This window comes from Oryzias latipes, chromosome 20, assembly GCF_053564925.1.
Source record: "Oryzias latipes strain Hd-rR chromosome 20, Olatipes_Hd-rR_3.1".
NCBI lineage: Eukaryota > Metazoa > Chordata > Actinopteri > Beloniformes > Adrianichthyidae > Oryzias > Oryzias latipes.
In genome coordinates, this window is record NC_136256.1 from 17,434,483 (window position 1) to 17,448,927 (window position 14,445).

The following is a 14,445-nucleotide window of genomic DNA, read 5'->3' on the forward strand; positions in this document are numbered from 1 at the left end:
ACAGAATTACAGGTGCACATGTGATTTATTTTTTTTGGTTTTTAATCTTCAAAATTTGAATTAAAATGGTTCCCCTGGTGGTATTTTTTTGGTTAAAATAATAACTGCAATGAAGAGGGAAATGACTCATTCTAAAGTTAACTATAACTTCTAGAAAGGGATATTGTAACATTGAAAATGTCTAATATACACAAATAGGCAGTAAAATGTCATATTATTAAAATTTGTCATGCAAATTTGCTGATTTTGTTTCTTTTAACGTTTAAAACTAATACAGAAAGGACGTACTTCTGATTTATTTTCTTTTGACTTATTTTGTATGGTTTTTTTAATGATGCTTTAGTAGAAGTCAGATTGCTTTGGTTTTCCTTTTGATGGCCGTGGTATAAATTTTGTTTTGTGTTTTTCATTTAGATGTTAAAAGGGACAATGATTCTGTGCCAGATTGTTAGGATGAGTGAGGCTGGACCCAGAAGCAGGACAGAGACTGGAGGATGAATGAGGAAAGAGGGTTTTATTGAGTCCTCAGTGGCGTTGGTGGGTTTTGGCGTGAAGGTTCTTGGCTTGGGTGGAATGAACTGCAAATGTTGACCAAGGGTGAAGGTTGAGCCGATGGAACTTCCTGAAGAGGCAGAGATAAAGACAGTTAGATTTCTGAGAGCACTAGGCACTTAGCACAAAAGCACGAGACGTATACTTGGCTTAAGGAGTCAGTACTCAACCACGTGAAGCAGACGGACTGACGTTGGCTGTAGGGTGGTGCTTCCTTATAAAGGCCGCAGGCTGATGAGATGATGGGTGGCAGGCGTGGAGATGAGCCCAGGATCCTAACACAGATGAGGTCAATAATAATAAAAAAGGTGAGGAATACTAGCAAAAACAAAGGAGAGTGTGGAACTGCCAGGATGCTTTTTTTGTTCTCCAACTGATAGTCATATAATGACTGTTTTTTTTTTTTTTTTTTTTTTTTTTTTTTTAAAATATAAGCATGATTAAAAATAACCACATGCATAAGGTTAACATTAGATTTGGTCGGAATGATCTATTCTGAAAGGATAGCAGTGTGGCAGCTCTGCTGTGATAATGGCTCCAAAACGGTAACAAACTACAAATATCAGTTTTTCGGTCTCATTCTTCAATCAAAACATTGCAGCAAAAAAGTTCTTTCCTCAACAAAAAGCAAGTTACATTAAAACTAAAAGATAACATTGAATTATCCCTCATCAAGGATTGCGTAGTTAGAAAACAACAGTTAAAACTAAAATATGATCTTGCTTCCCTCTGATGGTATGTCTAGTAAGAAAACCATGGTATAACTGTTTAGCCATCTTAGTTAAAGCAGGTGAATGGGACTCTGGCCGTAGCCTTTTTTATTTAAATCAGAAGGTTGAGCTCAGACTCTCTGTGCGCAACCCTCAAATGCAATTTACAAGCCAATCAGGTAGCATTTTTGGTATAAATATTAATGTACAATCTCGAGCCACTCATCAAAAAGGTTATTTGCTTTACAGTCACTCAGGCCCACACACATCACTTAAGCGCCTCACACCCCCAAAAATACAATTTTCCAAAGTCAGAGCAGCAGATTTAGAGATTTGCATATAAATGTGTCAAATTTCACAGAGAACATCAACTTAAACTTGTTATATGGCGGAAAATTGCTGTATGTTTTTACAGAATTTAAAAATAATTGTTTAACACAAAAGAAATAATGTCTAAAGCAAATGGTTTCAGAAATCTTATTTAATTAGAAGATATTTTAGATTAGGCAGCAATGCTGGAACACAAACCAAATCAACATTTAAAAATATCCATGATCCAATTTTTGTTCCTGTACTTTGGTGCTTGCTTAGTGCAGTGAAGTGGAAAGTGGCTCACGACTTCTTTGAATGGAATTAATTTGTGTCATAATTATTTTTTACCCCAAATATCCTACAGTGACGAAACAACGAACTATGACTAAATGTCAAATTTCTATTGTGCTTGAACACACCTTAAGAAAGGGGGTTTCTTTTTAGATAAATATGCTTTTGTGGTTTTTGTTTTGGGTGGATATTATACTACTTTTATTAAAAATACTGTTTTTCTCTAGAAAGTAGCAAACAACAAATTCATACGTCACACAGTTTGACTCAAGTGGGTGGAGGGTTAGATTACACTGGATTAATTTTTTAGTCTGTAAATGTTCATCTGTAAAACCTCAGTAAACTAGCCCATCCGTCCGTCTGTCCATTGATACATCCATTTACTTAACCCACTGTTTACCTTTTGGGGTCAATGGGCTGCCAGAGCCTATTGCAGCTACTGTTGGCCAAAGGCAAGGTGTACCCTGGACAGGTCAGTGAGCTGGTGAGTAAAATGACTGTACATGGACTTTACCCACCACAGAGGTGTAAATGGTCACTTTCTCAGCTTGTCATATTGGTTTCAGTGTGAACGGTGGATCAACACCGTTTCTACCCAAGATGTGTGCGCTGCAGCACATTTGGCTTTGTCCCATATTTCTAATCTTTGACCTCAACCCTCACAGCTTCAACTTTCATACATTTAGTTCTCCAATCAGGATTGTGGTACTCGGTATCTAAAGTTCTTGACACAAGTAGTCGATGATGCCAGGTTCCATCATATGCTTTCTTCTTATGTTTTTCCTCATTTTACTTACTTTATCGGTCTTGCTACTGTTGTATCCCACCTCTACATGTTCTATTTAGATAATTTGTTTCACTTGATTGAAAATCAATAGTATAAACTGCCTCCCATTCATTGACTTTGATCATTATTTAGGTCAATTGTTTTCAGTTTGCCTTTATCATCACTTTCTATTCTCCCTTCTCTTACTTTTTATTTTTGTTCTGCAATTTTGGAGCAATTTTGGTTTTGCCAGGTTTTAGATCCATTTAATTTGTATGTCATAATTTTATTAAAAATAAAAATAAACTATTTAGTTTTAGCCATCTTGCCACTGCTTAGCCTGCATTTAGGTTCCATTCTCTGAAATGGAAAGGGTTGGTATGTTTTGATAATAATAACAAAACAATGTCATAAAGAATTACTCTTTCTCTTTCTCTGTTTGTCAGAAAATAAAGGAACAGGACGGGTATAGGAGACAAATTTTTTCTTCAGTCGTATTTTTTAATTGAGTGTGGTTCAGGCTCCAGAGTGTCCTGGCAGTGCTGTAGATCATAGAGAACTAGCTTTCTTGGGTGGCAATATAAAAGTGTTTGAAGCTATTCAAAGTGTTTTTTCATGTACAATAAAGTTAAGCTGATTTTTTTACTACCCGGCAAAATTAATAACCATCTAAAATGTCATGTTTGTTGAACAAATATTTGCCTGAGGAGCTCTTTGGGTTTGGGCTGTTAGGGCAAATCAGAATTCTTCCCCTACCCCTATGGCTTCTCCCTACCCCTCCAATTGTAGGGGCATTTGGAGGGGTAGGGATGTCCAAAATAGTTTCTTTTAGGGATGATTAGCCCTCCGCTGCGAGGGTCTATGAAGACACAAACCCCATATATCGGATGGAATTCGATAGATTCAGAAAATGGAAGGGTGGCTAGAAATGCCTTGTTAGCAGCTATTCCTGAGAATTTTACTGATTACAACCTTGTGGTTTTTTTCTTGTTTCTTCAGAAATAGAAGTCTGAGTGGTTTATGTTGGTACATTCAGCTCTTGAACTTGAAAATTATTTTGGAGTTGGTGTTGGAAGTGCAGAAAGTATAGGTCTCACTTTAACTATGATTTTCTGTGGGATTCACTAAATGCAAATCTAACAAATAGGTCAGGAATATGCTTCGAGTTTCACAGGAGCTCCATCTCAGTATGTGAAACATCTGAACACTGAAGTGCTAAAACTGCAATAATAACAGAGTCTGCAGGAAATCAAACATTTTTTTACAGCTAATAGGTCAACTTTGACCAACCTTCTGGGCATAAAAAGAGCTTTAGTCAGTTCACTTTCTGCACATTACACAGGTGGATGCACTGACCCAAATTCTTCTTTGTCCTTGAGAGATAGACTGAACAGTAGAAGATCATACACTTTCATACCATTTGGAAGTGATCCAATTATCTTTAATTTCACTTAGATCAAGAACTTTGTGAAAGCTTTTTCAGAGGAAATTAGAAATTTAAGTACCACCCTAATGGACAGCAGTTCCTTCACACAGGTATCCCCTTAGTCAGCCCTAAAAGGCCATGAAATGCTAGACGCTCTATTGTCTCTATGCAATCTCCATGCATCCCTGATGAATCTACAAAAAATATCTTTTGGAAAACAGGTTTTCCATTGGACGTCTGTTCTGGTGATGGTTAGGCTATTTTAAAAGTCTTCTGACAGTTTGAAGATGTATTGTCGATCTGCAGGATAACAGGGATTATTTTGAAAGGACTGGAGGGCTGAGTGTATTCTACTTATTTACAGCTCGGCATCCTGGCTGCAGCCTCAGTGATGTGATGGTGTCCGTCATTCATGCGGATAAAACGTATTTAGTGCCGTGCGGGAAAAGTGACAATATTACTTTAACTTGAGATGTTTGGAAGTCTCTAGCTATTGATATTGCTTTTGATGTTATCGATCAGAAAATGCCTTAGTTTGGTTAAAATGCATACTGTATATCTGTGAAAAGTTTTCCTATTTGCACGATGTACGTGCAGAATCGCGGTTAGTGCCTGGCCGTAATTTTATAATACCAAGTCTTTTAAATATCTAAATAGAGCTGTGAAAGAAAAAGCCTGGAGCAAGATTCGCAAGATTCACAAGATTCACAAGATTTGGACCTCTTTGACATTTCACGCCAAGCGAAATGGTGGACACGCAAACATGCGCTAGTAAACAGAAGAAAAAAAGAAAGAAGCAGCTGCTTGTCCAGTGTGAAAGCCATGGGCTAAACGCCCATTCAAGAATCCACGTTTGGGGCACACATCCCGGTGTGTCTGTAGCTTCAGACAGGGATGATCCTCTGTGTAGCAAACTAAACTTTCCAATCATTGATCATTTGGTCCACAAAGTGAGGATTGATTTGACTGGCATGTCTTTTCCTGGCTTTTGAAAATGGCAAACTGATTTCCAGTAGTACAAGAATTTTAGTGTCGATCCTTGACCTTTTTCCTCATGTAGAGATGTTGTGCTGCGTCTTTATTCAGTTTTGTTTTTAAGTTCTGCAAGTCTGATGACTGCTTTAAAGGTCAGATTAGTCTTGTAATCTTGAGTCTACAGGACAATTGGAAACAAAATCAACTACCTATGAATCAATAATTAAGAACTATTATTGATGGCTGCAAAATCTTCCAACTTTGGTTTTCAAATGACGCCTTCGGATGGAACATTACCATCATTGTAGTGTAATGGTAAGTGTTTGGCTCCAGTTCATTTGTTTGAAATAAAAAGGGTTTACTTAAAGTCCACTGAAACATTGCTTGTATGAAGATGGCCCTCAACGGAGTTAAAAGACCCACTTCAATGAAAATTGGGTTTTTAACAGGTTCTTGTGGCTTACTCTGCCCCAACAGTCCTGCCCACAACTCGGTGGTAAATTTCTGATGAACTCCTGCCGCTCTGCAGAAGCTATGTCCTAAAAAAAATTACACATTTTTTGATTTTGGCTAAAAAATGACATAATTGTATTTATTAGACCACTGGGAACAGTTTTGTAATAGTTTAAAAGACGGTCGGACTAGGATTTTAAATGGAAAACATCTGTTTCAACAGTAGTTTTTGGGCTAATCTTGAAGTGTTTCTACCTTGGAACACTGCATACACTTGCATTACAGTTAAATGGATTATAACTGGAAGACGAACTTTAAACTGTCCCTTTTCTTGTTTGAGTCTTTTGTTTAAATGTTTACATTTTGTGTTTCATAGAAACTCAGCTAAAATCTGGGATTGCTTTGATTCTGCTAAAAAACTAAGGGCTTTGTCTGCATTTCCCATCTCTTATCGGGGGCTTAGCCAATCAAAATGTCAAACCATCAGTCCTCCTAAATTTAAGCTCCACATTGTTCTAATCAGTCCGAATGCACTTCAATGAAATGCACCCCCAGAGCTACAAAAGCCCCATTTAAGCCCAGGTTCTTGTAACACTGAACCCCGTAGGAAGTAACACACCTATGCAGCAGCAGCTTAGCTGTGCCTGCTGACAGAAGCCTGTGAAGAGTATTGGGCTCAGGTAATGTGACATTTGATGGTAAATCTGTTGGCACAGGGATTATCTCTGCAGTAGCCAATAAACAGGGTTCTAACTTTGCTATTCTCTGAACACCAAGACTGATGTCCCCGTCATCCTAGGGATTTGTTGTTTTTCCTGTGGGTTTTTCTGCCAATGTGTTATTTTATTTATTTCATTCTTCATCTGTCCTGAAGGATATCATTTGAATTCAGACAGATCTGCTTTTGCTCGCTAAAAGTAATTATACATGCTATCAGGTTTCTGAATAATTAAAATGCTGAATCTCGTGTGAACAGCCTTAATTTGCCAAAACAGTTGTGACTCAAAAACAGATTTCATTTATCTGTGCCAGAACCAGAGCTCCAGTATTATTCAGGCTGGTTTACCAGCACCGCTAATTTAAATGAAAGGAGCATTAATGTTATTAGTCACACCTGTGATTTTCCTGTCATGAGGTACAAAGGGCCATTGTGCTTATTTTGAACTATAATAGCTTTCAGATAGGACTAGAAAGGGTGGCTAATAACAGGTAAACTGCTACAATACATATTGCCACAAAGCCACATATAAGTGAAATGATGGAGCGACTCTTCAATTTTCTCTGGTACTTGAAGGCTCAGGTTTACTGCCAGAGGTCTGTAATGTGGAGAACAACTGCAGGAGTCTATGAGGAGAGGGATTCAACTTTTACTTATTTATTTTCTCTCCCCCCTTTTGCTCACTCAACTTGGCATTCACATTCAAAAGATTTGCGGCAGTCAGCCAGCACGTCTATTATGGTCTTTGTAGGGGTTTCCAGTTGCTCAGGAGCCAAACTCTGGTGACTCATCTTCACTTAGGAGGGGAGATACTAGACTCAGAAGTGGTGTTTGTCAGTGAGAGTGAAAATTACCATCTGCAGGCCATTTCACTAGCATCTTTTATTTACCAACACCACCCTGTCTAGCCGGCTGTCTGTCTGCTGGCTAAAAAAACTGACTGGATGTTTGTTAAAAACTTTAAAGAGCGGACTTGCTTTACATCAATAGCTCAAACACTTGCTAAGGCTTGTTAACTTTGCTTCTAAAGCAAAGAATAAATGAACGACATTAACATCAGAAAAAAAGGTTTTTCTACATAATGTCCTAAAAGTCTAAGCATGGGATTTCCCATGAAATTTAGACTGATTACCCTAATTTATTTTTTTGGAAAAATTGCCTTTCCATTAGTCAAGTTTTCTCATTTAAGAGCTGCAAACCATTTCTTTCTCTATCTTTATCTTTCTCTATGAGTTGGGGTTATAAATAATTGTATTATTATGTGCATATAAATAATGGAAGTATTTCTGATTACTGTGTAGGATGAAATTTGTTGACATTTTCACCAGCTTCTTTGAACCTAATAGCACTTTAAGGGTTCTGCAGCATCTGTTCTAATTTATTTCAGTTTTGAAATGAAACTATGGCTTGTCCGACTGTTATGTTGTAGTTCAACACCCACGCTGCCATTTTAAGCCAAGGTGACAGTTTGTGTATCTGTTTATCTAATACCAGGCTAAAGACAGTGAGCTTAGACAAATGTTAACATTACTGTAGTTGTAAAACATCATTTTATACAAAGAAACAAAACTTATCCAAACATATCCATAAATGATCATTTAGACCAGGTGTCTGCAACCTGAGACTCCAGAGCCACATACAGTTCTTTTTGCCCTCCACTGTGACTCATTAGCTTTTAAGGAAAATGTTGATAACTTGAATAAATAGTGTTTTTGTAGTTTTGATTTAGCTTTGGTTAATAACATTTTGTCATTTATGTTAAGTTGTTAAAAATATTAGATCAGTGAGCAAAATTTGTAGTGATATACTAAATGTACTGTCAGAGTGGTTTATTATTAGATTAAGCTTTAAGCTCATATTTTTATATTTTGCTGCACAACAGCGTCTTGTTGCTGTTCAGAGGCAAACTTCTTAGAGTTTAAAAAATACATTTACATGTATAAATTTGGATTCTACACCAATATTGTCAGTTTTTGTATTTGACAGCAAAAAAGAAATAGGTTGAAGGCATACTAAAATCATAATGATAGAAAATATCATGCTTGACTGTTTTGCTGATTTAATTCCAGAAAATGTGACGTATTATCAAGATTCAAGATTCTTTTATTTGTCACATACAAAGTTATATTTAGCAAATACAACCAGTAGTGAAATGTAACCCAGGTCCGCTCCATGGACAGTGCAATAATTATTTGACACTAGGTGTATTTTATTTTAAAAGGAGGTCCCATGACTTGTTTTAAAAGTAAAACGGAGTTCAATTTATGTAGAAACATTTAATACTGTTACACTTTATTTTTATGTTTTTAAGCTGCATGTTATAAAGAAATGGTTTAATGGCTACAGAAACATGAGTGCATTTTTCCTAATGGGGAGGTGGGACTTTCCTGCTCTCGTTGTTCTTTTTCTGTCAAAAACATGCCCCAAATGGGCTCTTTTAGCATTATAGGTTGAAGATACCGGATTTAGGTTAAAGTTACATATCAATATTACTGTAAACCTGATACTTTCCATGGACGTGTGTTTTTTAACAAGCACCAAAGTTTGTCATTTAACTTTTATTTTCAAAAAGTATTGCAGAAAGAAAATATGAGTTGATATGCCATAGATGGAGAAGTTATGTATGACAAACACTGGTATAGTTTAAGTCTGTAAATAGACTGTTTTGCAAAAAAATAAAAATAAAACAGACATTTATCATATTTCCAAATTTTAAATGAAATAAAAAAACAGCACTTTTTTGTAACAATTTTTATGGCTATTTTTCTGAATGAAACATGAACATATCTATCTAGATAAAGAGCAAACAAGTATTGACTGGCAACAGTTCTTTTAGTATTTGTTTGCACACCACGTTCAGTCTGCAAGCACAGTAATCGAGCCTCAAGCATAGGAGTAACTCTGACTAACTGCTTTTGAATGACGTGTAAAGGATTAGTTTCAGCAGGTAACACACCTGTCATTCCAATTTACTCCCTTCCAAGACACCTTCAAGTTTGTGTAAGATCCTAGATATTTCTGTTATGTTGAAGAGTACTATGTTCTATTACAGGTAAACATTTTGTTTATTTAACAGTATTAGTGAAATACGTGCAAAGAAAACATGCTGCTTTTTACAGTATGTTAGCAGGACTGCAGGAGTTTTTTTTATTGATTTATTTTGCAGAGAAGAGGAATGACACTAAATTACTGTAAATGCTAGCTAGTTTTGTAAAATAAACCTTCAAAAAACTGATAAATAATCTCAAATATATGAACATTTTAATCCTTAAGAGAAAAAAAAAGGTTGTTTTAATTCCCAGCAGTTTTGATGTGAAAATTGGACTTCAGAGGGGCTTTCTGTAGAACTCATTGAGCTGGTGCGTTTGGTTGAGTGGCAGGAAGCAATTACAGACTAGAAGGGTTCTAAAACACCACCATGTTTATTACAGAAAACACTCAGTAGGTAAGTAATGAAGTTAGAAAATTTCGTTTGTGTGGCACCCTTCACAGATAAGACCACACAGTGCTTCACAAGTTCAATAAAAACCAAATCCACAAAAAAAAAAAAACTAGAATCATAAAATTAAAACAGGAGAAAGTCATTGAAGTCCAGCCAGCGAAAATATTTTTTTCCATAACTTGAGAGGCAAATGAGGGAAAACAAAGATCCTAGAGTTTAAAAAAAATATATTAACAAAACCTAAGAAAATGATCATAGATTGACGTCTCTGACCGAGCTTTGAAAAATGACCTAAAAATGGTGTTCAACACAGACTTGTTGGAATCAAGGTTGCAGTTGGCTAAAGACAAATAGTTATGGAGTGAGATTTTATTTCCCAGACAATAGATAAAGATAAAGAATAACAATGCCTGCACTTGATCAGTGTAAGTTAGTGAATTAGTAAAGATTTCTTTAATTTGTCAATGATGAAAGATTTTCTGAGAGTTAGAGGACCATAGGTGATGATGATCATTAACTTCAAATGCACCATGGTGATCACTGGACACTTTTATCATTCCGTCATAGACTAGGTTTCAACCTGAATGGTGCCCACATTTCAACTTGGTGGTACTCTAAAGAGGCAATCATGAGGGTAGCCGTTCAAGTCCTTCATCTTTTTGTAGTGGTTCTTCTTTGTATCTTGAAATCAAAGTGGAGTTGATTGGACAGTTGTGCAAAGAGCGTTCTCTCTATATAATAAAGCTGAGCACTGATATTTTGTCTTTATATTTCCACCTTTGTGTTTCTCTGTTAGCAATGCCGGTTCCTGACCAGCCAGCCGAGCAGGAGAAGGGGGCCATGGTTCCTCCTGTCATGCCAGGCTCCAATGGTGATAGATCTGAAGCTGAGACAACTTCCTCCATCCTCGCCTCTGTAAAAGAACAGGTACAAGTGTTGCCTTATATTATCACTCTTGTGTGTTTTTATTAAATTATTTTGATTGGATGATCCATTTTTGCTTTGGATTTTTATTCCCATTGCTCTCCATATTGCCTCACAACTATATGGACAGCTTGCCTTAAGACCAGTCAAGAGACTGTCATTATTTTTCTATAAATTAGCAGTTGGCCTCTTTAAAATGGTCAAAAGAAACCATGACTGACACTGAGACTCTGGATACAAGTGACAGAAAATGCTGGGGTGTTTTATGTAGACGTACTTTAAAAGTCTGTTTAGGTCAGCGTGTCATTACTTTGAGTGTTAGTTGGTCAATCCAGTGTAGAGAGCATATGTGGTTTGGCTTCTGTTTTGCAGGAAAAACAGAACAAGTCTTTAAGAAATTGAAAGAGAACAGGCTGATGTAAGTGTGGAGGTTCACAGCAAAGAAGGTGTGAAAATCTTCTGATTTCTGGGACAAACGCAAAGCATTTTATGCATTTTACAGCTCTCATGTAATTCTAATTTACCAAGATTAGAAGCAGAAGTTACAGTTTCAGTGTTATGCTAATGTTACTTTGATTTGCTGGAGTATACTGCAGAGGAAAGCAGATATCCGCCGTGCGTGAACAAAAGGAAATGCACAATTGTTTTGAAACAGACATCAGGGAGCAGTTCAAACTTTATGAACTTACCTCAAAGCTCTAACTATATGAGTTACATAGAGTGAGAAATCTACCACAAATGGATTTCATTCCTATGAAAAATCGTATTAGCTATTTTCACGATGATTTCATATTTGTATCCTCAGAAAACCAGTCCTGCTGAGCAGCCAGAAATGTGTGATTTGTTTGTTATGCCCTGAAGCTCTGTGAGAAAGAGACATGCTTGATAGCATGATATAAGCTCTCACCACAAACTTTACTTTACTAAACTAAAGCTGAAGATCACTAATCTGAATAAGTCATACTTGTACATTTTATTTTTATATTAATTCACATGGAATTGTGCATTTGACGTAAGACAGCATGTCTCCTACTTCTTGGAATAAAATATATGCATAGGGTTTGCTTGCTGAAAAGCTTTCTCAGTCGCTATGAATAAACTTTGTGATTAAACTCTCACCTCCAAACTTTGCGGTACATTGATGCTGCGAAACAGCTGCTCCATAGTGGTACCTTGTCTAATCCATGGATTATTTAAAAGTGAAAGTAAAGACATTAAATCTGCCCTTGTGTAATTTGAAAACAAAAATGTATCAAATTAAAATAAAATAAGTTCCTTCATAAAATTAAGCTTTTTTCCCCACACATTCATGAGTATCATGCCAAAACCCTTCATTGTACAAAGCATGTGATGCACATGCTTATTTAACCCTGTTAAGTCCACTATATCAAATAATTGAAAGAAAATTTAATTTGGGGGGAATTAAGATATTTTTTAAACTCTATGATAAAACCCACAAAAAACTGCTCTGAAATCATTTTTAATGAGATAAAGATATTCTCAATTAAGATACGCTGTGTGATTTGGTACGTTTTAGCTTGCTACAATGTTAGTTTAAGACGCAAAAGTATTGACATGAGTGTTCAGGAGAAATGCACCTGTTACTGTCTCAAATTCAATACATTTTTTGGTGTAACTCTATTTTAAATAATAAATATTAAATAATGTAGCATCTTTTGAACACAGCAAGTATTCTTTTACAAAAATAAGTAACAATGGATTAGTTATTTTCACCATAATTAGAAAATTAGCAAAACTTTTCCCTCCAAAAGTGTTTTTTAGATTTTATGGCAGGAGCCATTTTGAAATGAGCAGCAAAAGCCCTTCTACTGCCCCTACTGGATTGATGATGTACTACAGGGCAGGGAACATGCACCAAGTTATGCACAATGGATGTTTTAAGGAAAATTTTATTATGCTAATGAGATAGGGGTCTTAAAAATGTGTGTATCAAATGTGATAGCAATGCATACAAGGTTAAGTGTCAATCTGCTAAAACTGGAACAAAATAAATATGCACACACCAAGCTAATGATGTGAAACCAACCTCAGAGTGAAGAAAAGAGGTGGCAAAAGTGTTTCAGCAGAGTTTGGTTGTTTCCTCATAAAAATGAATCAGTACATCCTTCATTTTGTTTTTAATTAATAGTTGTTTCAGGCATAAATAAAGAGGCAGAAATAATGCATGCTGGCCTTGCTTTTGCAATTTAAAAAGAATATATTTTAAAATCTAACCAATAATTCAGTCGGCGGCATTCAACTTCCTCTGTAGTGCCAGCCTGCTTCATTTGAGTTAGCTCATCAGCACACACAATAAGCCAGAGATTTATCATTTTATCTATCTACGTTGACTCTGAAGACCTTCTTAATTTAACGCCACAAAATAGTCCACTTACCCTTACAGAGTAAAGGGCAAGTGCTCACAGCAGTTTAAGTTCTTTTTCCATTACCAATGGCATCCGTTTCAGCTTTTTGCATGACCAAAAACGGCACTGAGTGCTTACACATTACTTGAATCACTGAGGCGTGCCATGTTTATCCATGCACTAGATCAGATTTGAACCCACAATTTTTGTCTCTCTTCAGGAGAGTAAATGTAGCAGAGTTTGCTTAAGTAGAAAAGCATCATAGAAATGCAGCTGTGGCTGATGTCTTATTTGCCTTTGATGTTTGAAGTATCTGAAAACTTTTTCCCATGATAGAAAAACGCTTTAGAAAATTTAAAATTAATACAGTCATCAGAAAGCAATCCGGTATGAAGGGCTATCTTACGGAGGCACATGGGATATGAAGCCTGCTGTTACTGCGAGAATATACTGATATATTTTTACCCTGTCAGTGGGTCTGCATCACTCCTGCTTTAAGAGGCAGCATGCTGCTCAGCCAGTTTATTCAACCTTTACAGTGACATTTCACCTTACATATTTATATTATTTTTAATTTGATAATTTTCTAAAGTCAATCCTGAAATAAGAATTGTATAGCTTAATGCTGCTGTCAATCTTGGTCCATGTTCTTTGGTCAAACCAGACTTTTCTTTCCCTGTTCAAATGTCTTCAGGTTATAATGTTCGCCTGGAGTAAAGGATAAATGTATCAATTTAGTTGTAGGTATATGTTTCCTATTTCCTTTTTTTTGGCACTGCTTTGGCACCTGCATTGACCTGTAAAAAACTGTAAAAATGTGTCCTGTGAAGCAGGGGTTCCTGACCATCGGGCCATAAACTGGTACTGCTCTGTTGGTCACTTGGTAACTTATTCATACATAACTTGGATTATTAATATCTGAGTCTGTATACTGCATATTCTTTTGGAAAACTACCAGATTCTCTCCCCCACATTTTTCTAAGACTTACCCTTGATGCATGTCAAGTCGCTCGCCTCAGTCTCATGTCTCAAACACAAATGTTTTCCTCATATGAAAAAAAAATTCACTTGCATATTTGCTTTTATGTAGATAAGTGGCTGGATGGCTCAGTTAGCTGCCTGTTGGACTGGCACATGGGAGACCTGGGTTTGTTTCTCAGGGGGTGCAATGACCTTCATCCAGTGTGGGTTTTTGGGCAAGACCTTTTGCGCTGCTGCCTAATATGTAGACACAAGGGGGCCAAAGTCTGTCCCCCTGTGCCTGTCCCCATCCATCCATCTTCATCCAGACTGGGTCGCGGGGGCAGCAGTCTAAGCAAAGATGCCCAGTCTTCCCTCTCCCCGGACACTTCCTCCAGCTCCACTGGGAGGACCTCGAGATGTTTCCAGGCCAGCTGAGAGACGTAGTCCCTCCAGCTGTTTCCCAGCCAAGATAAAATTTAGGGTTGTGTCAGGAAGGGCATCTGGCCTAAAATTCTTTGCCAGATTACCTGTATGCATCAGTGAAAGC

At 36.8% G+C, this 14,445-nt stretch overlaps 1 protein-coding gene across 6 annotated transcripts in view; it reads left to right on the plus strand.

Annotated features, from left to right (window-relative positions):
- Positions 1-14,445, plus strand: part of ctnnd2a (catenin (cadherin-associated protein), delta 2a) — a 301,568-nt gene that overhangs the window by 25,139 nt on the left and 261,984 nt on the right. For 5 of the 6 annotated variants that reach the window (XM_078938949.1, XM_078938951.1, XM_078938954.1 and 2 more), the window contains one exon: positions 10,442-10,572. The exons of the other annotated variant lie outside the window; for it this stretch is intronic. In XM_078938949.1, the coding sequence (XP_078795075.1) occupies positions 10,444-10,572 (129 nt within the window). In that variant the 5' untranslated portion in view covers positions 10,442-10,443. The remainder of the gene's footprint in view (positions 1-10,441; positions 10,573-14,445) is intronic. 6 annotated transcript variants of the gene reach the window in all.